This window comes from Panulirus ornatus, chromosome 46 (genome assembly GCF_036320965.1).
Source record: "Panulirus ornatus isolate Po-2019 chromosome 46, ASM3632096v1, whole genome shotgun sequence".
NCBI lineage: Eukaryota > Metazoa > Arthropoda > Malacostraca > Decapoda > Palinuridae > Panulirus > Panulirus ornatus.
The window spans coordinates 3,215,978-3,242,114 of NC_092269.1; the positions used below are offsets into that span (position 1 = coordinate 3,215,978).

Here is a 26,137-nt window from a genome sequence, read left to right on the forward strand (position 1 = left end):
TTCCCTGGAGACTTTATTAGAATGGCTATGTTTGGTGCAAACCACACTTAGGACATTGTTGAATATGGAGGTACATGATCAAGATGTTTAAGAAGATACTTATCATATACTTACACCTAATTAGACTGTACATGACTGGGGTGGTCTCCCTACTTAGGAATACAAAGAGAAGTGCTTGATGGAAGATCAAAGAGAGACCAGACTGCAAATTTTAGTTTATAGAATTGATGAAGATACAATGCAGTATTTTATACAGAATGAACCTTGTAACTAATGGATTCAACAAAAAAGCAAGCAAATTAATTTATAAAGTAAGTGGGAGAAAATACTTATAGCAATTTTACTGTGGCAAATAGAATAAGTGATGAAGGCAACGAAAAATATAAAAACCAGGAATAAGAGTTGGAGAAATTGATCCCTATTGCAAACAGGTAACTGCAGGCAAACAAAAAATTAAAAGATTTTAGCAGCAGTAAACAATGTACAAACTGCTGTAGTTCTTGTATTTGAATGACTAGGAACAATATCATATACTGGAAAGCCTTCAATATGATGCATGAGTATATCCAACCTTTTTAGTCTCCTATATTGTCTGTTGTATTGTTTCCTTGTATTTTAGTTTTCATTTTCATTTCTATATATAAGTTGTTTATGTATTTGATGTGTGTTTAGTGCTTCACAGGGCCAACACACAGAGAAAGGTATGAATCAACTTGATCATGAAATATATTAAGCATGTAACATTTCAACACAACAATCATGTTCAGCCTGAAAAATTTAACCAGTATATAGAATGTATAGGTTTAGGGACAGCTTGATTTCAGGGTTTAATGGTCCTCAAACAAGATATAAGATTTAGAACACAGTGTCTTCGTCAACATGAAATACATGACCTAATTGTAGATTTTAAAGCAAATCTGCACTACCCTTGTAACACTGCTTCATTACTGGCACTGTTTCATTACTGGCAACACTGACTTCTGCCCTGTTATACTACTGGTAACACTAGTTTCCCTCCTGTTGCGCTATGCACAACATTTCCATTTCTCCTGTTACACTACTGGCACCGCTGCGTTTCATTTTGTTACACTACAGCAACATTGGCATCTGTTTTCTGCGCATAACTGATAACACTGCATTATCCAGTTACATTATCTGTCTAATGTCAACACTATCCCGTCACACAACTGACAACACTGCTTTCTCCCGTTACACAACTGGTACATTGTCACCTTTCCCCTCACACAGCAGGAGAGCTAATTCTGGCAACAAAATTCCATTTCACTTCGGCAACTATATTAATTAAGGCAGAACGCCGTCTGATAATTGGCACGGCTCTTTAAGCTTCAAGCTGTTTCCAATCAGGTGTTAAATTTTCCCTGATCCTCCTCGCTAGCTGGCTGCTGGAATATCGAGCTCATTGACAGTATATAAGCAGAGCAGTAAATTAACTCAGTGAAATGGTAATTACCTTCAGATAGCTTTAGCTGATTAGCCCGTGAAAGGTCTGGGTAATGTGGGTGTTCGAAAAGCCATTAACAATACGACCATTAGCCGAGTGTTTGTACTATAAATTGCCAATAGTTTTATTCCATTTAATGTAAACTATGGGTGGCTTACCAAGGTACACTGCCATACACAGCTTATATAGATAAATAGAAGTGACCCGATGATTTATCAGTTAACACCTCGTGACTTGAACCCGGATCCTCAAGTAATAAGTAAACGGCTATCCTTCAAGACTACCATTTGCTCTACACTACGAGGGTTAAATAATTGAAAACACTATTTCTATTTGTTGGTCTGAACTATTGTATATGTTCATTAAGTTACCCAAATCCCCATCTAAGTGGAGAAATGGGAACCCCCTATACTTGCTGATACAAGAATAGGCTATACTAAACTTGCTTATTAAAAAAAAATAGTGTAGGGAAAGAACTACATTAGAACCGTAATTCCATTTTCTGTCGTTTCCCGCGCATGACAGAGAACGTACGTCAGTCGGTGTGTGTGACCATGGGTGTCCTCATTTGCTTCCCAGGTCTTGGAAGATGTGGTGTGTTCCTCTTCACTTAAAAGAATGCCTCGTGAAGTTTTCTCCGCTTCATTTCGCTTTTCTCCTCTTACCGGTGAGTGTTTTGCCTGGGAATAACAGGATTTATGGTGATTCCTTGTTCTCTATATAGGACTTGATTATTAGTGATGAAATCGCGTCTACTCCCCTATCTCCTGTGCTGGGACCCTCGCTGTTTATCCCAGTGTTTACTTCCCTTTTAATGTCATTTTTCTTTACGTTCGGTACTCCTCTTACACTTGGGTTTATGGGCCAGAGGTTAGGGGCCTAACTGGTTAGGTTCGTATTGCTGTTAGTTCGTTTATAACAACGTTGTTTCGTAGTTGGGGGTTAGAGTTCCGACTGCCTGCTTTTGCCACCGTCAGTTTCAAGTCGCTTTGGTTACGTTGGGTAGCTGGCAATCCCTTTAGGGATTCCCAATCCCTATCGTGTCCTTGGGACTTCAGGGAGGTGGTCGGGCATTTTGACCCAGATCCAGCACTTGCCTGACGTCTTTAAGCGAGGCAATTTTCACCCATCCTCACGCATTACACACACTGCCATGCTCTTACGTAGGAAGGGGTTTGATCATTCTCAAAGGGCCACAGTAACAATTACCGCACAATTAACTTTTTTTTTAATTGTCAAGCAAGATTTTATTTTTTCTAAGTGGGAAGAAATAGTCATGGATAGCCTTTGGATTCTTCTCTATATAATTTACATAGCGAAGCAGTTCCTGCTAGTAGTAATATGTAGATGTTTTTCTTATATTTTATAAAATTACGACGCTTCTTTAATATATAAAAGATATAATGATGAAGTTCTACTATTTGAAATCTTATTATCACCGAAATGACTGATTTTTACTGATGTAGTTTTAAATGCTGTTAAATTGATTACTGTTCGCGTCAGTTTTCCTTGCCAGCATGAAATTATGGATAGTAATATACCCCTGTTTTATTATGTGGCTACTGTCTTGTGTTTTGCTCCCCCTCATGTCTTCCTCACACCCCTACACCAGAATTACCTGATTCCACCCCAGAAGCTTAGACAAATCTAAGTGGAAAGGAGGAGTGGGAGTCTGTGTTCCCAGTCCGGTACTCGGTAAACTGGCCTCGATCCCAGTACACTAGCCTCAGCCACCATTATACTAGCCTCAGACCCCAGTACACTACCTCGGTCCCCGGTACACTAGCCTCAACTCCCAGTACACTGCCTCGGTCCCCGGTACACCAGCCTCAACTCCCAGTACACTGCCTCGGTCCCCGGTATACGCATCGCCACACCCGCTAACTACGTACTTAGCTCGCACCACTGCCTGACGTAAGATCATTAGGAAGGCATACGTGTCATTGGTCATTTTTGCGGAAGTCACTGTAGGAGGAAGACTGCGGTACTCAGCAACGCACACGTACTTGTAAACGTCCTCATTTATGTCTTAATTATCCATCTTGATTATCCCCGTAGCAAACTTACATATATATATATATCACAGTGGTTGCCATACAGTTGCATTATACTGCTGATCATTTGGTGAACAATATATTAAGTGAATTCATCGTTCTGTATATATGTTATTAAAGTACAAATAGGTAATTAACCTGACTAGGCTGCACCACACGACCCTCCCACCTGACCACACCCCTTCACATGTGCTACGCTGTCTCCTTGCGGGACGACAAGCCCCTCCGCTCCCCTCCCAGCCTCAAATAAGATCATGAATACACATATTTCCCTGAGGTTCTCCAGCAGACGGCGATCAGGTCGCCCCAAACGCCGCACTGGTGCCGGCCAGAGCGCCAGCCAGGAGCTGCGGCTGGCGTCCTTGTCTCGCCCCGTACATGATCAATCAAGCAGTTTGCTAGTTACGAGTCGTGGAAGTGAACGACATACCGGCAGATACGTGATCACTTTCCTCATCTTTTATCCTCATCTTACGGGAGGTTGATTGTCAGGGATGCTATATGTTTGGGTGTGTGTGTGTGTGGACCCGACCAAGTGAACTTGCCCAAGGTCTTGTTGACCCGTTCAGGTCTTCGACAGGCGTCCGAAAACTCTTGTCAGACCTGACTTTACACACCCGCCCATCAGCCACCACGTCTGTTCCCCAGCCAGCCTTTCGTCTGTAGCACCCCCCACCCCCCACCCAACCCCTTCCTGTACTGGTTTACGTCTCCAGGTGAGCGTCTGCGTCTCGTAGGTCCTCGTAAGGGTCGTGGTGGTGGTGCCTCCACGTGACTCCGAGGTCGTGTGTTTTTCCCTCGTGTTCTGACGCGTGGAGACACAGTCCGCCCACATCTGATGATCAAAGATGTTTCCTGGTAGCACTAGTCTGCTTCAGCCATTGCCACACGCGCCCTGAAAATACCACCGCGCATCCCTGACTGCCTATATGTCAAAGGAATTTAAAGTTTTCCCACAAGACTTGGAGTGTCATGGAATTTTCTGATGATATTTGGTGTCTTGAGAAAACCTTATGGTGAGATCGCGACACTTCATGGAAGATATTCGCTCTCGACCTACTGCCACGCCCTCATACAACACCCATGTATGTTGTATCTCGCGTTGTATACTGCATGATGGTGAATACAGTGTTGATATAATGGTACCAGCTTGAGGTAGCTGGGACTACACCTTCCACCATGTTTTCGGGTTCAATTTTAACATTTGTTTACTTAGATCTCTAGAGACCCACTGTACGACCCTTGGGTACGACAGTATTATGACGATGCACGACTGCACGCCTCTGAACACGACGGTACGACCCATGAGTATGAGGGACTAGTCTTTGACCTGACCTTTAATGGTAAAGTCAAAAGTCTTGGTATGATACAAAGCGAGTCGTTCCGTCGTGCTCAAGGGTCGTACCGTTGTGCGCAAGATCGTAACGTCGTGCTCAAGGGTCGTACTGTCGTGCTCAAGGGTCGCACCGTTGTGCTTAAGGGTCGTACCGTCGTGCTCAAGGGTCGTACCGTCGTACTCAAGGGTCGCACCGTCGTGCTCAAAGGTTGTACCGTCGTGCTCAAGGGTCGTACCGTCGTGCTCAAGGGTCGTACCGTCGTGCTCAAGGGCCGTACCGTCGTGCTCAAGGGCCGTACCGCCCTGCTCCCAAGCGTTTAAGGATAGAGTAACATAAAACCAAGAACTCCGTTTCCCACAACCAGTCGAGAACCACACAGGCGTACCACTTTAAAATAGCATTTCTAACTAACGAGACAGCTGGCCGTACATTTCTTATAGAATAACTCTGCAATAACACTGTGAAGTTCTATGTAAAAGTTCTTTTAGGATTATACGACATAGTTGTACACGATTTAAAGAGGTGATGATAAAAAGAAATCGACAAAAAATGTATTTGTAAGATTAAATATAGAATTAAGAATACGTCAGAATTGATGTGGTAATCCGTACAGAAAACGGTGATATACGCTGAAGAAAACGTGATTCCTCCTCTTACCGTAACCGATCGCGCCGCGCGTAAGAGATGCGCCAAAAACTCCTCAAAAGACGAGTTTTTTTTACCAGGATTTGTGTGAACCCTGGAGTTTACTGTTCTCCCGGGGGAGTGTAGCCAGGTGTGAGGGGTCGGCAGGTGTCAAGGGAAGGCAGGTATGGGGTCAGCGAGCACCTCCCAGAGCCGTCATGTCGAGAGCAACACTAAACACCTGTGGTCCACATTGACGATCAGGACTCACATCTTAACGCAGTCGGGGGCAAAATATCGTCTTTGAGGAACCATCCAAAGAAAACGCAAAATACAGACACTTCCTATACTTAACAGTATTACAGTACGTCATTTAACTAAGTACTTCGTTTTATAGGAAATCTGACAGTTGGACAGACAGAAGTGATTTGATAATGTTTTACGAAAATGCAGATGACTGAGAAAATGGTGAGTGGTTTTGATGGTTAGCGTTGCTGACCATGATCCACAGATGGGCCAGCTCAGGTTCGAATCCTTGGCGCGGAGTCAGCCCACAGCCATCCTAGGTATTCACATACACATATGAAATCATACATATGTACACTCTCAGTCATATACACAAACACACCCTGGATCTTGTCACCCCAGGGGTAAAAGTGAGGTTATTGACCATAAATAACACCGCTACCTTTCAAAACCTTCCGCCATCACATGACTTCCTTTTAGTCTTGTAACGGGAAATTGATAACCTAATACAGACACAACATCTTAGAGACGCTATACCAGAAGGGAATGAGACCGCATAGCGCCAACCGCCAATGTGATATACTGGAATGTCGAACTAGCAATGGTTCAAACACCGCTGCCACCAAGATCATCCATTAGGTAGTATTTGCCACAAACTCTCATTAATATCGTGAATTACCATTTCCCACCAGCTAACCACCAGCATCATCCGTTAATTAGTATTTTCCACTGGCTGCCAACAATATCATTCGTCAGTTCCTCCCACTGGCTGCCAACAATATCATTCGTCAGTCCATCCCACTGGCTGCCAACAGTATCATTCGTCAGTTCCTCCCACTGGACTTGGAATTGAAGGCGTCGTTGCTTAGATTAGAAAGATAACAAAGAATGAAATGAATCTACCTTCAAACTTCATATTCTGCCGCAAGGCTTGGTATAGAACGATAATGTATGGTTGAGTTTGCCTCCTGATAACGTAGAAAGATAACGTATAGTTCAGTTTGGCTTCTAATAACGTAGAAAGATAACGTACGGTTCATTTTGGCTTCTGATAACGTAGAAAGATAACGTATGGTTTATTTTGGCTTCTGATAACGTAGAAAGATAACGTATGGTTTATTTTGGCTTCTGATAACGTAGAAAGATAACGTATGGTTCAGTTCGGCTCTTGATAACGTTGAAAGATAACGTATGGTTCATTTTGGCTTCTGATAACGTAAAAAGATAATGTATGGTTCATTTTTGATTCTGTTAACGTAAAAAGATAACGTATGGTTCATTTTGGCTCCTGATGGTGCAGACATCATGAGATGTTTGCCGTTTGGCTAAAGTTAATAAGATTGAAGGAATACTAGCACCAGTAATACACCATTATCTATCAACAATAACCTACAATATGACTCAGTTTTCTAATCTGATCGACAGAAAAGTTGAATAACACATTTTTTTTTCAATTGCTGATTATAGAGAATTAGAAATGCCCATTGATCAAGTACCGAGGACGAAAAATATGGATTTAGTACAGAATGTAAAACAAAGCCAAATTTCAACAAGAAAATAACCATTTGTGAAGGTCTGAGCCTCACCATCTGAGTAAATTGGTCTTTACAATCTATGTCTAAGACTCATGCTGTGGGGTAATGACAATTTGCAAATGAGAATGAGCAATTAATTCATACATCTCACAAAATTTTACACGTACACATGACGTATGATGTATTCTCCGTTATCACCATTTTTCATAACATACATCAATTTTCCATCATTTATTACAGTCGCATACTCGAACAACGTAACTAAAATACATAGATAGTTAGGGTTACAGTGAGTCACACTGTATCGCCTTAAGGAACGCCATTATCAATACACACATTCTCTCTCTCTCTCTCTCTCTCTCTCTCTCTCTCTCTCTCTCTCTCTCTCTCTCTCTCTCTCTCTCTCTCTCTCTCTCACATACTCGTCTTGGATCATTATTATTGTCTGGAGGGGGAGGAGGAGGAGGAGGAGGTGAGATATGACACAGGTCCCTTTAATAATGTTATAACCTCTGGTGCAGGGGAGTGCCTATTACATCACAGCTCTTGCTGTAACGAACATTGAGACCGCCCTGCTCCACGTTTTCTTTCATGCTTTGATAAGAGAAAACGTAACGTCAAAAAGTTTTTTTTTCTCGTCAAATCATGGTTAGATAGCGCTATATTAAAAAACGGCGCGTATAGAAAGTTACAATATATTCATCAACAGAGAACAGACGTAGAACATATTGACGGTGTTGTTGAGGAAAAGCAATAAATGGTGGATAATGATACTTTAAATAAGAATAAAACACATATTTGATTACTATATTCTACCAGCAGAATTGTCGTCCTTTCGAATGGGCAGGGGTGACAAAGAGGAGGGATGGAAGGGAGAGGGGAAATGCTTAAAGTCCTCCTCTCCTGTATTATCACTTTCTAAAAGTACGAGTAGATCCAGTTCGAAAGTGGGCACGGATAAAGAATGAAGTGATTCCTGTCTGTTATAATTATATTTAGTTATATTAACGGTATTAAATCATCTAATAAATCATGTAATGATTTAAAGGGGACTTTATAAGATTATCCATTGCAGAATCTAATTACTGTATAACTGATTATGACGCTAATTACTATCTTATGTAAGGAGAAGTGTGTGTGGAGGGATGGGCAAGATTAAAATGTGGTAAATCTTTATGAACAAAAATTTTCCCAGTTTACAAGAAATGCGTAAAAGTTGCGTATGACTGGAGGCTTGGGAGGGATGATAGCGCTATACCACCAGGACACCTGTGATGACCTCAGAGGCGAAAAAAAATATACCTAATCGTAGTCTTTACTTGATGCCAGTTGTCACAGAAGGACCAAGAAAAGGAATTTTACAAGTGATGATTACATTAAGGTAATTCACGTGTTTTGATTACATCAACATTCTTTAAAATTTTCCCTGTGATCAAGAAAACATATTTATGATTTGATGTACATTTCTTGCCTAAAAAAAAAAAATGTACGTTATACTTAGTGAAACATGAATGTCTATAGCCGTAGAGTTTTTAAGGTTTTGAGTAACGTTAACGTGGGTTGAAAACCCCGCAGACTTTCTGCTTCGCGTCGGTAAATTTACACCGGTCGAATGACGACTCTCTCTCTCTCTCTCTCTCTCTCTCTCTCTCTCTCTCTCTCTCTCTCTCTCTCTCTCTCTCTCCCTCTCACTTACCCATTCCATCGTCCATCTCCGCTTGGTAAACCTTCATGATTCTAGACATGGCATATGAATGTAACAAACAATTGATGGTATTGGGGCGTCACTTGTACAAGACATGAATTATGTAAACTAGCGAATATTTGAATCTTTCGAGCTATGTCACTTGAAAACTGTGATCATATAAACGCAAAATCAATGAAGAGAAAAACAAAATCAATTTGGTAATAAAACACTGAAAAGTAAAGTAATATTTATTGATGCGAATTTCAGTACGAGAGAACATTATCTCTTGGGAAATGATACTAAATAATAAGCTTACGACTCACACATGTACATTGATGTGTCTCTCACATGATAATGACAGGGGTCGTTAGGTCTTGCCATGAGCAAGCAAGACGGAGCTCATCTCCGTCTCCCCTCGCCTTTGTGAGCGCCCTTCTGTGAGTAACTTTGTGATTGATTATCATCAAGAGATATCTAATGTTATTATTCATACCTCTATCAACAGAGATTTTTTATTTTTGATTATCTCTTTGACGTGAATGAGGAAAAATACAAAGATTGGCATTTAATTAGCTATATCAATGATCTATGTAATTAAAGTAATATTTTCTTCGTCTCAATAGTAAACTATTACCAAAGTATACCTATTTATGTAAACTATTCTTTCAAAGGTTTACATATAATACTCCCGTGTCCTATACACAGTAAAAACGTTTGTAAAAGTAGTTAAAAAATGCTGTAGTTTGGGTTTGTGTTGTGTGTTGGTTTGATTTGATTTACATTCTTCTCCTTCAGATGAAAATGACCCAGCTAACGTCCTCGGCTCCTACAGGAGTGTCAATGGGCAAGACCTGTGTGGGTGGAGTGGGCGGACGAGTGGTGATGACGGTGGGTGGAGGTGTGTGGACGCTGGGCGGAGGGAACAGGTGATGGGCTGGGGGTATATAAGGCGGTTCTGGTGGTGTGGTTGCCTCAGACCGGCAGCAGCGCGCCAGCCGACCATACCCCTCGCTCTCCACCTCCACTACCGTACTCCTCCTTCACCCGACACTCATGTGAGTTGGGCTGTAACCTGCTCCATATAGAGCCTGTGCTTCGTAATGTGATATAATACGTGTATTGTCGACTAGCCAGAGTGATTATTTACATACATATATAACAGACAGACTCAATTTATATTTACAAACTTACCACTCGGTATTTTCATACGTGAGAAGCTATAATAATTAAGAAACAAATAACTCTATAACTAGTTATAACTCTATATAATAACTATCGTTAACATTAACATTAGATAAGTCTTAATCAAATATCCAAGACCACCAACTTGACCTGCTGCTTTCCGTCTGCGAATCGAAATTGTGGATTAAAATTTTTATTGGACACCAACGAAGCCATTTTGTATTTCATATCAAATTTGGAGACATTTTTGTAACTAGACTACAAGGAATCACTTTTTTTTTCTTCTTTTTTCAGTGAGTCTATCTATCTATCCGAGGGATCAATAGATAATATGAAGATAAGAACGTGTCAGAAGTAGAAAAAGTCGATTGCATGACGCACGAGCGACGGTTAACTTACGTTAAAAGTAATGAACCAGGTCAAAGTGAACAACTTTTTTTTTATTAACAAGTATCAGGATGTTAAATCTTCGTGGGATCATTTAAATAAAACTTGGCTTACTGTTAAGACCTTGGTCCTAGGGGTCTAAAGCTAGGGCTAGGGTTAGGACTGGTCAAGCTAAGCCTTCTGGCTAGGTCTGGCTAGGTCTGGCTGACCGAGACTGACAACATGGGAGAAGGGAAGGTCATGATGATGATGATGACTTTGATGGTCATGCTGGGTTTGTTGGTCGTGGTGATGGCTGCAGTGATGTTACATATTTTTTTCAGCTCTGAACTAAATTCTGCTGCTTATGTGAACGTAAGTTATTATCATTATTTTTATTATTATTATCATCATTAATCTTGTTATTATTATTATTATTATTATTATTATTATTGTTATTATTATTATTATTATTATTATTATTATCAGTAGTTGTGGTATTATTATTATCATTATTATTATCATTATTATTATTATCATTATTATTATTATTATTATTATTATTATTATTATTATTATTATTATTATTATTATTATTATTATTATTATTATTATTATTATTATTATTATTATTATTATTATTATTATTATTATTTTTGTTATCATTATCATTATCATTATTTCTAAGGTGACGTAACGATTGGCCACCAATCTTCAGCTAGGCTGCTCTGACAACACCTTATGTTACAAACAAACAATCAATAACATTTCTTACAACTATAGTAACGCCGATGTAACGAGGAAATCCATACCATTTGTTATAATTCCAGTAACAGAAAACATTCTTACAATGACAATATAAACTTACAAACAACTCCATAAGACTTACATCATTTCCAACAGCAAAAAAAAATATGAATTTTTAAAAATGTTTATAACGTCAGCACGTAAAACTCCACAACAAACCCTTAAAGAAGTATGAAGAAAAGAAATATATTTTATTTTCGGTCTAGTCTCAGGGAAGAGCAATTCATGGTGGTACATTTTGTTAATGAGAACAGCAACAAACGATGTAAATTTCCCATTAAGAATATTACTGAGATAATGCCTTCATCGTGTGAGACTTGGTGGTTATATTTTGCCTAAAAGTGAGCAAGGATTACCTTGGAGAATTACCTTATACAGGTCTTAATGTAATTCAGGTGTGCATGTGTGTTGATGATTACATATTGTGACTACTTGTTTGTATTGTATGGGGAGGATTTTATACACTGAACGGGGAGGGTTTATACACTGTACGGGGGTTTATACACTGTACGGGGAGGGTTTATACACTGTACGAAGAAGGTTTATACGCTGTGCGGGGGTATATACATGTACGGGGGTTTATACACTGTACGGGGAGGGTTTATACACTGTACGAGGAAGGTTTATATACTGTACGAGGAAGATTTATACACTGTACGAGGAAGGTTTATATACTGTACGAGGAAGATTTATACACTGTACGGGGAAGGTTATACATTGTACGGGGGGTTTATACACTGTACGGGGAGGGTTTATACACCGTACGGGGAGGGATATATACACTGTACGGGGAGGGATATATACACTGATGGGCCCCTTATCTCTTGAACATTCTCTACCATCTTGCAATTATTGGTTAAAACTTCTGCATAATGTACTTCAAAACTCGTCATCAACTCCAGGGGTGCCCGTAGGCCGAACGCTCCTCCACTTGTTAACCTTATGACTACAGTGGGTTCGTTCCACTTGGACAGCTGTTCTCTCCCTCACTCTACACCACTCCAGCGATCTCATCTCCCACTACCTCAGGTACGCTGCTCCCAGCCAGCCACCAGTGCCTCTACACGACCCTCCACACAAATTGTCTCCCAGACACACACACACACACACACACACACACACACACACACACACACACACACACACACACACACACACACACACATTACCCAGGTACCCACCTCTGGTGGTTTGGGAGAGAGAGAGAGAGAGAGAGAGAGAGAGAGAGAGAGAGAGAGAGAGAGAGAGAGAGAGAGAGATAGAGAGAGAGAGAGAGAGAGAGAGAGAGAGAGAGAGAGAGAGAGAGAGAGAGAGAGAGAGAGAGAGAGAGAGAGAGAGAGAGAGTGTGTGTGTGTGTGTGTGTGTGTGTGTGTGTGTGTTCAAGGGTTGTACCGTCGTGTTCAAGGGTTGTACCTGTCGTGCTGTCACTATCAATTTTACTTGTATCACAATCATTATTGTATTTTTCTTTTTATCCCTAACTCATGCATATCACTATCACCTTCGTCATTATCACCATGTTCTCTTCACTACTGTCACTATCACCATCATGACCACGTCATGATCACTATCACTCATTGTACCACCATCATCATTAACCATAGCCAACATCACCATCACTCATTATCATCTTCACCTCTGGCACCATCACCACTGACCCTCACTATCACCATCGTCTTAACCTCTATCAACATCACTGGTATCATTATCACTCACCATCACCATCACTTACCATCACCTTAACCAGTCACCATACCCGCTCATTATCGTAAATCATCACCATCACAAGTATAACACTTTCATGAACACTTGTCACCATCACACTCACTATCACCATCACTATATCAAAAATTACCTCTAAGAAATGTTACAAAATCCTAATCCGCGAAGGATTTAAAGTAGGATTAACACCTTTGCCCAGCACAGGAGGGGATTTACCAACATGGCGGTGCAAAGAATTCGCTGATAAAAATTATAATTGCGAGACAATCGCTTCCTGTTTATACTTAGCGTCAGCTTAAGCACCATTTGATTACTCGTCTCCTGCAACAACAACAATTATATAAATAAAAAAATGATAATTAGACAGAATAAGAGACTTAGATCCCACCAGGAAAAGGAGGCAACAGAGTTGCATGAATTTAAAAAAAAAAAAAAAAAGGCGCTAAAATTGGTCGCCATGTTGAGGAAACAAAAGAGGATCACGTCTGGCCGGAGGGGAAACAATAGATGGGCCTCCGTCACCTCACACGGGACAATACAATGCTCTCAAACTATGCTGCCGGGAGCCGTCTTCACTTGTTTTCGTCTCTTATTCCCTCGCTTACGGAAAGGAAAATCTAATTTCGTCACAATGACGCACAGTTAGTACGACTTTACCGCTCAAATTGCTCTCTTTTTTATAATAGAATTTTATAATATAAGGTAACCACACGCAAGAACCCCCATCATTTTCTTTCACAGTGAACACTTTTTGCCTTTATGCTTAGCACCGTTTTCTGCATTTCTGTGCAGCACAACCTCTCTTAAACTCAGTACTTCTTTTTTTTTTCTTTTACATATTCCCGTACTTTATATTTCAATTACTTACCATCTCGTTAATCTCTACATATAAATCAAAACCCATATCTTAATGCAATGATAGGACTTAAAATAGTCTTCCATTACAAAAAAAAAATGGGGACGACTACAAAAAATGGGACCCACCACAAAAAAATATCGTTGAAGAAAATGGACGATATCCAGTTAAAGAAAAAGGGGGGTTGGAAGATATAGCCATTTCTTCTATCTTTATGTTCGTGTTTGTTCCACGTTATATTTTCCTGGTGAAATATAAGTGTCTACATCACTAATAGGGTAAGGGAAATTAATGATAGAAGGATATCGTACGTGTTATTGTAACTTATATGCATCAACACACACACACACACACACACACACACACACACACACACACACACACACACACACACACACACACACACACACACAAATGAATGTGATTATTTCCCCCAAAGAGAGGATGAAAAAGAAGCGAAAAGTGCAATGACAGAGGCAAGTTGAGGGAATAATCAGTAGACCAGCTGGTGATTTTCACAGTGTTTACACCGCGGGACAGAGGAATGCCACGGAATGAAACGGAACGAAACATGGCCTCTGATGTTTACGTTTGTTAACTTTAAATTTGATATGAAATCAAGGAAAAGAGAGGAATTCAAATAGAAATTCACAGAACTGGAGAGCATCAGGACGTAATACACGAAGTGGAATGAGACGTTTGTATAGAAAATAAAGCAACGTAACATACACACATCATCATCAATAATCTACTTCAGTATAAGTACGTAGTTAAATCCGGGGTACTGAAACGTAAATCTTGAAATGATATACTTATGTAAAGTACCGGCCTATTGTCACTTAGTTACTTATCACTTATTCTTGATGTAAATACCTATTTATGTACTGTATGGGGAGACGAAGGAAGGAAGGTGGGGGGGGGGGGAGTTTAATCCCCCTCCCCCCCGTGTGTGTGTATGTGTGTGTGTGTGTGTGTGTGTGTGTGTGTGTGCGATGTGTTCCCCTCCGTATCACTCCCCCCCCCCCTCCCGAATAACTCAGCCCTCCCACCACCAACATGGAGCCCACTCGTCCTCGTCAATAATTCAACAAAAGCCATTGAAGTGTTAATTATTTCCCCGCCTGATTATTCCTCACCGGGAATTTTCCCGTGGAGTTGACGCGTTCAACACACGACCCAAACATGTCTCGAACATATTCCGCGCCCTGTGTTGGTTATCTCGGGTCCTGATTGGCTGATATTGGTGTGATCTTTAGCCAATGAGAGTGATGGTATAAGATATAAACACGGGTAGACTGTAATTGGCTATGTTAGTTTTTATCAGATTCCCTTTAAAAGGTCAAAGGTCAGGTCATGACATGTAAGGGTTATACTAGCGTACTTAAAGGTCCATCGTCAGTAAGGGTCGTGCCGTCGTGCTTAAGGGTTGTACCACATTATAAGCCCTTGTTCCTCTGACTTTCAAATCACACATCCATGCCACTTTCCACTCACTATATCATCAGTATATCATCAGGATATCACTTTATCATCAATTTCTCATCAGTATATCAATATATCACTTTATCATGAAGATATCATCAATATATCACTTTATCATCAATATATCATCAGTATATCACTTTATCATCAATATATCATCAGTATATCACTTTATCCTCAATATATCATCAGTATATCACTTTATCATCCATTTCTCATCAGTATATCAATATATCACTCTGTCATCAATATATCATCAACACCTCCTTCAATCTTCCGTTGCTTAGCACAGTAACATAGCCTTACCTGCCCGAGCCTAGCTTAGTCCAAGCGACCTGCCCGAGCCTAGCTTAGTCCAAGCGACCTGCCCGAGCCTAGCTCAGTCCAAGCGACCTGCCCGAGCCTAGTTTAGTCCAAGCGAGCCTACTTTAATCTCCTGCAGAAGGACGTCCAGGACCATTTGCTAGAGACTGACCGTAAACACAGGCCGTGTGACGTGGCCATTTATGACAACTCAACTCTTTCTCGTTCATCTCCCGTCGATCTCTCTCTCTCTCTCTCTCTCTCTCTCTCTCTCTCTCTCTCTCTCTCTCTCTCTCTCTCTCTCTCTCTCTCTCTCTCTCTCTCTCTCTCTCTCTCTCTCTCTCCCATCTCCTGAGATACGCTAATGATCTACACTTTTCCAGATATGCAAATGACATCCGGGCGAATACTAATTTTCTCCACTTTTACCGGAGAGAAATTCTTAAGTCAATAGAAGAACGCAGTCGACTTTTTCACAGTCATATCTGTTGAATTCTGATCCTCCGAAGCTTCGTTGGGGTTTCGAACTGGTTCGCTTGAAGTATTCGGAAGTGGTTCATTCGAATCATAAGATAAAATGTGAAGGATACTTTTTTTGTGGAGAAACTTATCATTTTTTTGTGGCGAAACTTTTTATTTTTTTGTGGAGAAACTTATTATGCCAGTAAGGTATTCTGACGAGCTTTCAAAGACTTAGTATATACAAGAAGGTCATTTGCTTCATTTGTTCCAACCTTCTTGACCGGCCCTGAACCGACAACCCAGCCTTGAAGCAGCTTCATTCTGGGTCCAGCCCTGAGGCAACACCACCATCTTAGGTCCAGCCCTTATACAGCACTTGCCTAGGTCCAATCCTGAGGCAGTGTCATCCTAAGTCCAGCCCTGATGCAGGACCACGACGTAGTGTAACAATTACAATTACAATCACCTAAAATCCTCATATGCCAGAAACAAACGGTAACAAAATCACACACACACACACACACACACACACACACACACACACACACTACTCTAAGATAATCCAATGTTTTTCAATTGTCTTCTTTCCACCTGCAAGACTTCCTAAAGTTCTTGATCATTTCCTCCAGCGGCACATATGTGTGTTCTTCTGGTGGTTGCGTAATGTCAGACAAGATTCGGGTGCTACACACGATGACCTGTGGTAAGGCTACTGTGATATCAGTTCATAATCCCAGTCATGGACGGGGTTATCATAGTTGCCCTCAGTCGTCGGTGATATGAACAAGAACTTTTGGGATAATGAAGAACGGAAGGCATTAGAGCCAAACCTCATGACCTTAATCCCTGCCTCATACTGATTACAGTAATCACTCGTAATCATTCCCAGTGAAGCTATAGGCCAAGGCATAAACAGAAGAGGATATACGTGACATTTACCAGACCTTGCAGTACCCCACACTGTTTATATATTCGTTTTCTGTTGTCACCTTCTTTCACAACAGGACGGAGAATATCCTTCAGGTTACACTACCATGAGTGGTTCTCCTCACATTCTACAACTCATAACGATTGTTAAGATTATCTGTTCAGCTTACAAGGCCCAGTTGTGTTTTCTTATCATTTGGGGTCCACGTTGTCATGGTAGACCCCAGGCCATCAAGCTGGTCTCGTTGTTTTGTGGGGGATGGTATTAGATTAACGGGACATTTGAATAACGAGAGAGAGAGAGAGAGAGAGAGAGAGAGAGAGAGAGAGAGAGAGAGAGAGAGAGAGAGAGAGAGAGAGAGAGAGAGAGAGAGAGTCTACAACGGTTATCAGGAACATGAAGACATAATCATCTTTACTACCGTCCATTAAATGTATTCATTGACTAACTTCACCTCTAACGTACGACATTCCGTACCAGACTCGCCCACACAACACCACCGTATATTGACCTCCATTTACCAAGTGACGTATTTCAAATTATGTTTCTCTCCCGTGCAGGATGGTGAGATCCAGCAGGCACCAGCTACTACTGGCCTTCCTCGTCGTCTTCACCCTAAGCCTGGCTGCCGGACAGACCTTCCAGTACAGCAGAGGTGAGCCACGCACAAACAAACAAACACACAAGCAAGTGGGGATAGAGGGGGGGACGTAAACACGGACATATGTAGGAAAACAAAGACAGCCAAGGTGTCTTTAAAGATGACCGACTTTATTTGTCTTAGAATACATTACTTAATAAAGTTGGCGATGCACATTTCTTCACGAAAAACATTACTTAATAAAGTTCAACCAAACAAAATTTACGTACAGAAAACTACACATGTTACTTGACAAATTTACCCACACACTTTAATTGATAAAGTTGAATAAAATAAAGCATTATATATCTCTTCATAAAGTGAACCATAACTTTACTACCGATCGGTAAAGGTACTCGATCAAACACTTCAGTCTTCCATAGTCAGGATGTATTTCCTCAACATTTTCAAACATGTAGATTGCTTCATAAGACTTCACAAGCTTTATATGAACCTGCATTATCAACTACCCTGCTGTACGCCATTGAAATTCATCGTTGGGAAAATCGAATTAATTTCCCATTATGATATTTAGGACGAGGGAACATTTTTAGATCATCTACGTGGTAAATTGGAACATCCAAAAGGAGTTTAAGACTTCCTGTAGCAGTACGACCTGTAAGTATGGTGGGCGTAACCTTTGACCTGACCCTTTGGAGTCGTGTTGAGGGACCCCAAGGTCGTACGGTTGTGCTCAAATGGGTCGTACTGTTGTGCTCAAGGGTCGTGCCATTTGAGCAGTGTGGAACGTAACAAAGGACGTAATGAAAGTGGTATAATGTTCACTTAATTTGGACGCCATGTATACCTTCATCCACTTAATCTATTTAAACCTAACACGAACCAAATTAGACTAACATCCTTAACCTTGTACCATAGCCAACCTAACCTAATACAGCCTTATACCAGCACTAACTTCCTAATGTAATACAACCTTATACCAACACTATATTCTTATCACCAAAACCTAGTCAACTTCCCTACATCTAACTTAAACTAACTTCCTTACACGGAACCTAACTTACCTTCATTTTATAATGTCTCAGAGAATTCCAGTAACCTATCTTTAATCTATTCTGGCATTTAGAAATCTTCATAGCCTGGTTTCAATGTACGTAGCATTTAAATCTACTTCAATTCTTTCATCATCAATACGAACTACTTTGGAAATTGCTAAGCTTATTGGCCCACCTCATTTGCATTCAACTGCAGGATGGACGAATGGTCGTAAGCGGTCAGACCCCAGCCTGGGTGTGAGGAGGGTAGGCGTGGCCGAACTGCTGTCCACCCCGCCCCGCCTCTTCGCCCCGCCCCAGCAACAAGCTCACCCATCCTCCCACATCCTTCCTAAGGTCAGCCAAACCTCCCTTCTCCCAGTTCACGTCTTACCCTATTTCTTTACATAGTAATTTATATATATTTATATACATACCACTGGCAACGATTTATATATGATAGAAGAAATGCATAAAGAGTAACTTCAGACATATTTATTCCTGCAGACCATGGACGAGCGACTAGATGCCTTGGAGGCGGGACTCAACGCCCTCCTGAAGGCCAGCAGCGCCGGAGTCTCCCCTGGCGGCGAGGACGAGTACTACGCCGAAAAGTAACCCCCTACCTAGACTATATAAACCGTCTGGATCCCATAGAAATTATATATCAAGCGGAAGAATGTGATACTCTCATCGTCTAATTATTCCGAGTCTTAATTACAAGTATTCCAATATATTCCCAGTTATTTCAAGGATGATGCAAACTGACTTGACATTTTCCTGATATCAAGAAAATGGATCATTTTGTACTGATGATTCTCAACTTGTACTGCTGATGCCATAAATAATAGCAGGTGTAAATGACTCAATATTTAAATCCTTCGTTTACAGATGCTTCTCTTTGGTTAGATATTTACAATAAAACTGAACCCTGATCCACGTTATTACCTTCTGTTTCACATTATCCAATCATCTTCAGTACAACTTATATATACAAATTTGACACAAATCCCCAACTACTATACTTCATAATGATCCACTTTTTTAATATTTCTACCAAATATTTTCTATGGAATGATATATGTAGACATTCATGGACAAAGCTCAGAATGGGGCTACTTAGTATGACACAAGATACTGAATAACAAGAGCAGAATTCCATAAACGAAAATTACTTTATTGATACATCAGACCTGCGACATATTGGTGATTTTCGCTGATCCTCAGAATATATGAACAGACCACACGGACATGGCAAAGTATGTTAGGGGTATACCAAAGGAAATAATACACTTTAAAAAACGACAGTATACCAGTATACTCTGTAGTGAGGAGGACAGAGTATACACCAGTATAACAGAAGTGTAGAAGGAAGGTATAGACCAGAAAGTTTATAAAGACAGATATGATTTCATTATTTGTGATATCATCCAACTTTTTTGTCCCCTTTTTTTGATCAAAGATCTGCTGATGTCCCCTGACCTGATTTAGAGTGAAGACGGTCAGGGATGTTTCTCGTATGGCTTCACTTATCTTACCAGGACAACATCTGTATATATTAGAACTTTGATGTTAGGTACGATACAGGAACTGTGGACAGTGAGGTGCTTATGAATGTGTGGACACTGTGTAGGATCTGGGATCTGTAAAACTAACCTTATTGAATATATTTACCTTATTGATTCATCGGAGAAAATGCGTTATTGATTGTCGGTAATATGTATAGTAACTTGGCTACATGAAGACATAACTCCGTTTCAGATCTGTTCTGGATGATTTAATAGCGAATGATAAGATGTCTATGTTCAGTAGCTAACCTACGATATCAATACATGTTGAATATCTTCAACTGGTGAAAGATTTATCACTTAAGTACTCGCTTGGTGTTCTCACAGATTTTGCATTGAAGGCGTAAATGAATCTTTATAAACGTATTTGGAGAAATTCTGCCAGTGTTCTGTTTGAACAGATATTCAAAAGTCATGCAAGTATCTTAGCTGGAGGAAGAGTCCATAACTGTAAATTATGACTGTTACAGACATACGACAGATTAATACAACACAAATATGCATAGAAAAGTACCCCCAACGTATGCTCAGCTAACAGGCTTTCAGTATTACGAATCATATGAAAAACTTATATTACTATATTTATATATTCATCCTTTGGCTATATCTTAACGAGGCTGGTTACTATATATCTCCCAATTACCTAATTTCTTTCTTTTACCACATTTTCAAATCAAGGGATTCTTAGCATCTATATTGTAAAAATAGTGTTTTAAATTTCTCCGTCAAACGCAAGAACTCTAAGTTAACAAGTATTACTTATATGATTGAGAGTTATCAATAAAGAATATATTGAACAAAAAAGACCTTGTTTGTTTCCTTGTCTTTGATGCCTTGCCTTATCTATGCCTATTCACTACCCATATCATTAAGTCTACCGCAATCATTTTATTACCTATCAATCAAAACGACCTAAACACCTTCAGCTGTTCAGGATAATCATAACACCATATAAGCTCTCACTGTCAGTATGGTCCTTATGATCGAGAAAGTGTTGACTTATGTAAACATTATAAATGTTGTACTCATAGGACGACCTTGTTTTGTTTCTTTCCACGATAAACAAGTGCATTGTTGTTCCTTCTTCCTTCAGCATAGAAAAATATTCCTAGATGGTTCTGTTAATCCTTACATACAGCAACTCTTGACCATCAGGAAAAAACAGATGATAACCAGTCGCTTCTAAAACTCAGCCACTTTTACCATCTTTATATCACACGCTGTATCGTATTCATAAAAAACAATACTGTCTGTTTAGAATGTATGCTTGGTTGGTTAACTCTCTGCGATTTCATTAATGACCACTTTATGATTTTTCAAGTATAATCTACATGACAGTACGGTTCACCTTTCCAACGGAAAGTTAAGGGGAGCTCATGTTCTGAAATTCTATCTACAAATTGTAGTGGCTTGGGCATTCACTTGTGTACTTGCACTTTAAGGATCTCAAAGCCTCCTATCCTAGGAAGACAAATGATAACCCCATTATATCTATATTTTTGAAGCAAAAACAGGCTATGCAAAGTTACTTTACTGAAAGAGAAAGAAAGGAGTAAAGAAGGAACGACCACAGGACCAGTGTCAGTCACCCCTTAAATCGACCCCGTTTTCTATTGATGCATAACATGTGACGGCTGAGTTGATCGTGCCTCATTAGCTTCCCAGCTCTTGTTGAGTGTAGACATGTGCTCCTATTGCCCAAATGTAAGCTTCGTGACGTTTTCTCCGCTTCATCTCGCTTTACTTCTCTTACTGGTGAGTGCTTTTGCCTGGATATAACAGGATTTCTGGTGATTCCTTGTTCTTAAGATAGGTTTTTTTTTTTTTTTTTTTTGTAAATGATGGAAATTACTTGCCTCCGCCACCTTGTGCTGGGTCCCTTCCTACTTATGCCTTTATGTTTCCATTACACTCAATGTCCTTCTCATGTTCGGTTCTTTCTCTCGGGCTTAGCCGTATGAGCTAGAGATGGGGGATCCAACGGGTTTCGATGATTTGTAGAAGATTGTTCGTTTTCCTCAACTGCTTCGTTGATGGTTTAGGGTGTCCGGCTACCTGCTTCATAGGGGATCGGTTCTGCTTCGAATACCATTCACCTAATTTGCGTTTGCCAGCGGGCGCTCCTGTTTCTTATGTCTAGGGGCATCTGGGCGATCGTCGGGCATTCTGTCCCATTCCCTGCACTTGCATCTCGTCTTTGTTGAGGCACGAAAACGACGACAAGCAATACAGGCCGTTACGGTCGTTTGTCCAGCTTCTTGGGAACAAAGTGAACTGTTTTGGTTCTCAGTTTGGAACCGCCCAATCAGACAACGTTCCTCGTGAAAAACATGGGGAGGAAGGGAAGGAGGGATACTGAGTATTTTTCGGGCGTTGTCTCGACAGAGCTCTCGGCAACCAGGTGACGACCCCCCGTGGAATCCCTTTTAACATCATAGGCCTGGGTTCACTGCGGGGGTTCATCAGGCCTCCGTCGTTGTTTCCGCCAGACAGACCTCTCTGTTTTGGTGAGTACATAGACTACCCAGGAATATGTTTCATTTCACCAGTTCCACACGCTGTTTTGCAAAGTGGATTTTACTCAGGATGGCCACGAATTCTGTTGGTCCTCTTCCCCCTGCTCCAGGGAGGGTGTGTTCGACCCTACGCTGTGTCGGGAGTGAAACGCTCGAATCACTACCCTGTTTGCCCATTTTCAGATTGACAAAGATAGAAAAAAAATATTGGATCCTGTTGAAATATCCCTCGGGGATGAAGGTTAATACGAAACTACAGTGGTATGACGCGGAGCTGGAAGTATACCTCGGTATCACACGTTATGGAGGCGTCGAGGAAACAGTGTTGTCAGTAATACAACACAACAGCAGCTTGCATGGCAGGAGCAGCAGACAGACAAGTGGCAACGCCAGCCATCCTGGCTCGGGAGTTACGCTGGAAGCTTACACTAACAGGACAACAGACGCAGACCGACGATTGCAACATTCTTCACCCGTCGCCTATGGATGATCCTGATGGGCTCTTTAAACTTCGCGGCAGGTATGATCCCTCTCGGCCGCTTACAACACAGGCGCTTGACACTAGAGGCCAGCAGCACACTCGCGCTAATCAAGGATCGTCGTCAGAGAAGAAAGCCTGCCACGCTGCTTCGACGGCGACAGACACCGGGCGTTCTCCAAGCTAAGAGGATATGGAGGAGGGATTCTTCTCCTCCGCACTGTTTATATTGTCGGACGCATCAGGCTCGGGACGGAGAGAAGTGGCACATCGACGCCAGAGAGCAGTCACTCCTCTGGCTCTTCCCATACCGTTAGAAGAACCTTATGTTTGAGGATGGACAGTCAAATGGCAGTCCGATGCTTTATAACACGGGGCTCTTCCCGATCTGCTACGCTTCGCAGGAAAAAAAATCAAGGTGGCTTATCGGCAACGTAACCTTCGGGAGCGGAACACATCTGGACGGACGTTCTTTCGCGGGACAGAGCAACAGGAGTGCGTTCTAAGAATCGAAGGTATTCGCCTCTTTACAGAGGTGTGGTAGACCGGGGGTAGGTCTGAGTTCTTATCTCCCTCCCACGCACAGCTGCCACAGTACATCACTCGCTCACTGCCATCATATTGAACATAGAGGACTTGCTTTGTTGTTCGTCCTGATGCTTCCCGCAAGTCTCCTGTACTTGCCACTCGGTCCAGGTACACCAGTGAACGACCCAGGATTATAACCTATTTTTAACGATGGGGCGGAGCTAAAGTACTATCGTTGCTCGCTCCCTTTCCTTTCTCCTCCGAAAGTGGATCAGGTCATATAAGCTTGGAATACTTAGGACGGATCAGTTGCGATTTGTTCAAACTCAAGAAGCAACGACAGAAAGCAGAGTTAGGGATAACTTGCAGTTCCTGTAATGGTTCCTTCCTTGATTCATTCTTTTTCTCCCTCGGGAAAACTTCATTATACCCTATTCTTGCATTTCTCATAGCAGAGGGATGCTTTGAGGACCTTAAAGCATATGTACAATAGTGAACGCCCCCCTCCCCCATAAAAAAGTAAATCAATCTTTATAATCCTTCTTAGTCCATATAATCACGTTTTCATCTTATAATGTTTCAAGTGTATTTGCAATACAGCTCGAATCTGGTGCACATAACCTTCCATACACTTGGGCCCCCTTACAAAAGAACCTTGTATACATTACAACCTCCTCACAACAGCAGCTGGCATACGCTAAAACCTCACAACAGCAGCTGGCATACGCTAAAACCTTACAACAGCATCTGGCATACACAAGAACCTCACAACCATCTGGCATACACTAGAACCTCACAACCATCTGGCATACACTAGAGCCTCAACAGCATCTGGCATACGCTAGAACCTCACAACAGCATCTGGCATACACTAGAACCTCACAACAGTATCTGGCATACACGAACCTGGCAACTATCTGGCATATACTAGAACCTCACAACTGCACCTGGCATACACTAGAACCTCAACAACATACACCAGAACCTCCCCAACAGAACGATCCTATACTAGAGACTCTACAAAACAGAACTTTCCACACTAGCACCTCCTCTTAGAACCTCACATGCACAAGAACCTTCACTCAAAGCAACCTTGATTACACTTATAATCAAAATGGAACCTTCACTCCCAGTAGTAAAATCTTTAATATATGAAAACCTTCACAAAACCTTCAGTAACTGTGATGTTTGTAGTTGTGAACATCAGTGAAAAGATAAGCTATTTGATTATAACGAATTTACAAGATCGTTGGAGTCCCCACCCCTTTTCTAATTTTAAATCAAATTCGAAGGCTTTGGAAGCCTGCTGACACGGGTTGAAGGGCGACCCTTCTATTATGTTCAAGTGGCCCCAACCTCTACTGCTGCCATCTGTTGAGTCACTTTGCCAAGGGTTATCAACATTCTTGTCATTTAAAGAGACCCTTGTACCGAACTTAACTTTTACCTTTATTTATATATATATATATATATATATATATATATATATATATATATATATATATATATATATATATATATATATGTGTGTGTGTGTGTTTATGATATACCCATTAGCCTCTGTTTCAGTTAGGTAGTCTCAGGAATAAACGGATAACAGGCCCTATTTGCATGTATCCACTCTGCATTTATGATTAGTGTAATAAAACTTGAGCCTACTATCCATGAACGATTATATGGTTCTTGACTGCTTCACATGCCCTGGTTCAGCTCATTGACAGCACGCCCCCAACCAATTCATTCTATCCTATGCATGCCTCTTACCTACCTGAATGTTGAAGATCTTGCATTCTAAAGCCTCCATCACTCCATCCTTCGTATTCTACTTCTTCCCTCTGCCGACACCATACTTTTCATCAGTTATTCTTTGCTGATCTCAATATATTCCAACCAATTCAGCACACCCAGGTCGGATCTCTCAATCTGGCTGCTCTTATTACATCCCCCTTTTACATTGTCTTTTCATACATGATCAACCCACTTTACACAAACATTGTCCTCGGATATTTCATTTACAATGCCCTCGCCCTCTTCCTTTCTTTCTATTTCAAGGCACAAGGCTCATGCACATACAACAAAACTAATTCAACTTCTTGAACTCTGTTTATGAAACAGATTTCAAACTAAATATCTTATCAAAACCTCATTTTCTTTCATATAAAGTCCACTCAAAATCAACACAATAGGATACAAGGAGAGGTAACTATAAAAAAAGAATGATCAAGAAACATATGGTTATCACATACGTCTGAACATCTTTTTCTGAAACTGTTCTCTTGAAGGCCAGATTTGGCATGAAAAAATAAACTAAAAACTTGTTTTGACAAACATTTTTCAGAAAGTGATAAAGACATCAGTA

General features: G+C 40.9%; 1 protein-coding gene across 2 annotated transcripts; it reads left to right on the top strand.

The window, feature by feature from the left end:
* Positions 1 to 60: 60 nt before the first annotated feature.
* Crz (Corazonin) lies at positions 61 to 21,036 on the top strand. 2 transcript variants are annotated; one of them, XM_071688651.1, is made up of 4 exons: positions 61 to 2,129; positions 17,614 to 17,708; positions 18,906 to 19,045; positions 19,196 to 21,036. In XM_071688651.1, the coding sequence occupies exons 2-4, from the start codon at positions 17,615 to 17,617 to the stop codon at positions 19,304 to 19,306; spliced, it is 345 nt and encodes a 114-aa protein (XP_071544752.1). In that variant the 5' UTR covers positions 61 to 2,129; position 17,614; the 3' UTR covers positions 19,307 to 21,036. The 2 variants fall into 2 exon arrangements, with proteins under 2 accessions (XP_071544752.1, XP_071544751.1); XM_071688650.1 differs by lacking the exon at positions 61 to 2,129 and adding an exon at positions 9,897 to 10,000.
* Positions 21,037 to 26,137: the final 5,101 nt, after the last annotated feature.

Excerpts from the sequence above, each read along its gene's own strand:
- Crz (XM_071688650.1), top strand. Across the intron at positions 17,709-18,905 it reads GACCTTCCAGTACAGCAGAG|GATGGACGAATGGTCGTAAG; the intron begins GTGAGCCACGCA and ends ATTCAACTGCAG. Across the intron at positions 19,046-19,195 it reads CCTCCCACATCCTTCCTAAG|ACCATGGACGAGCGACTAGA; the intron begins GTCAGCCAAACC and ends TTATTCCTGCAG.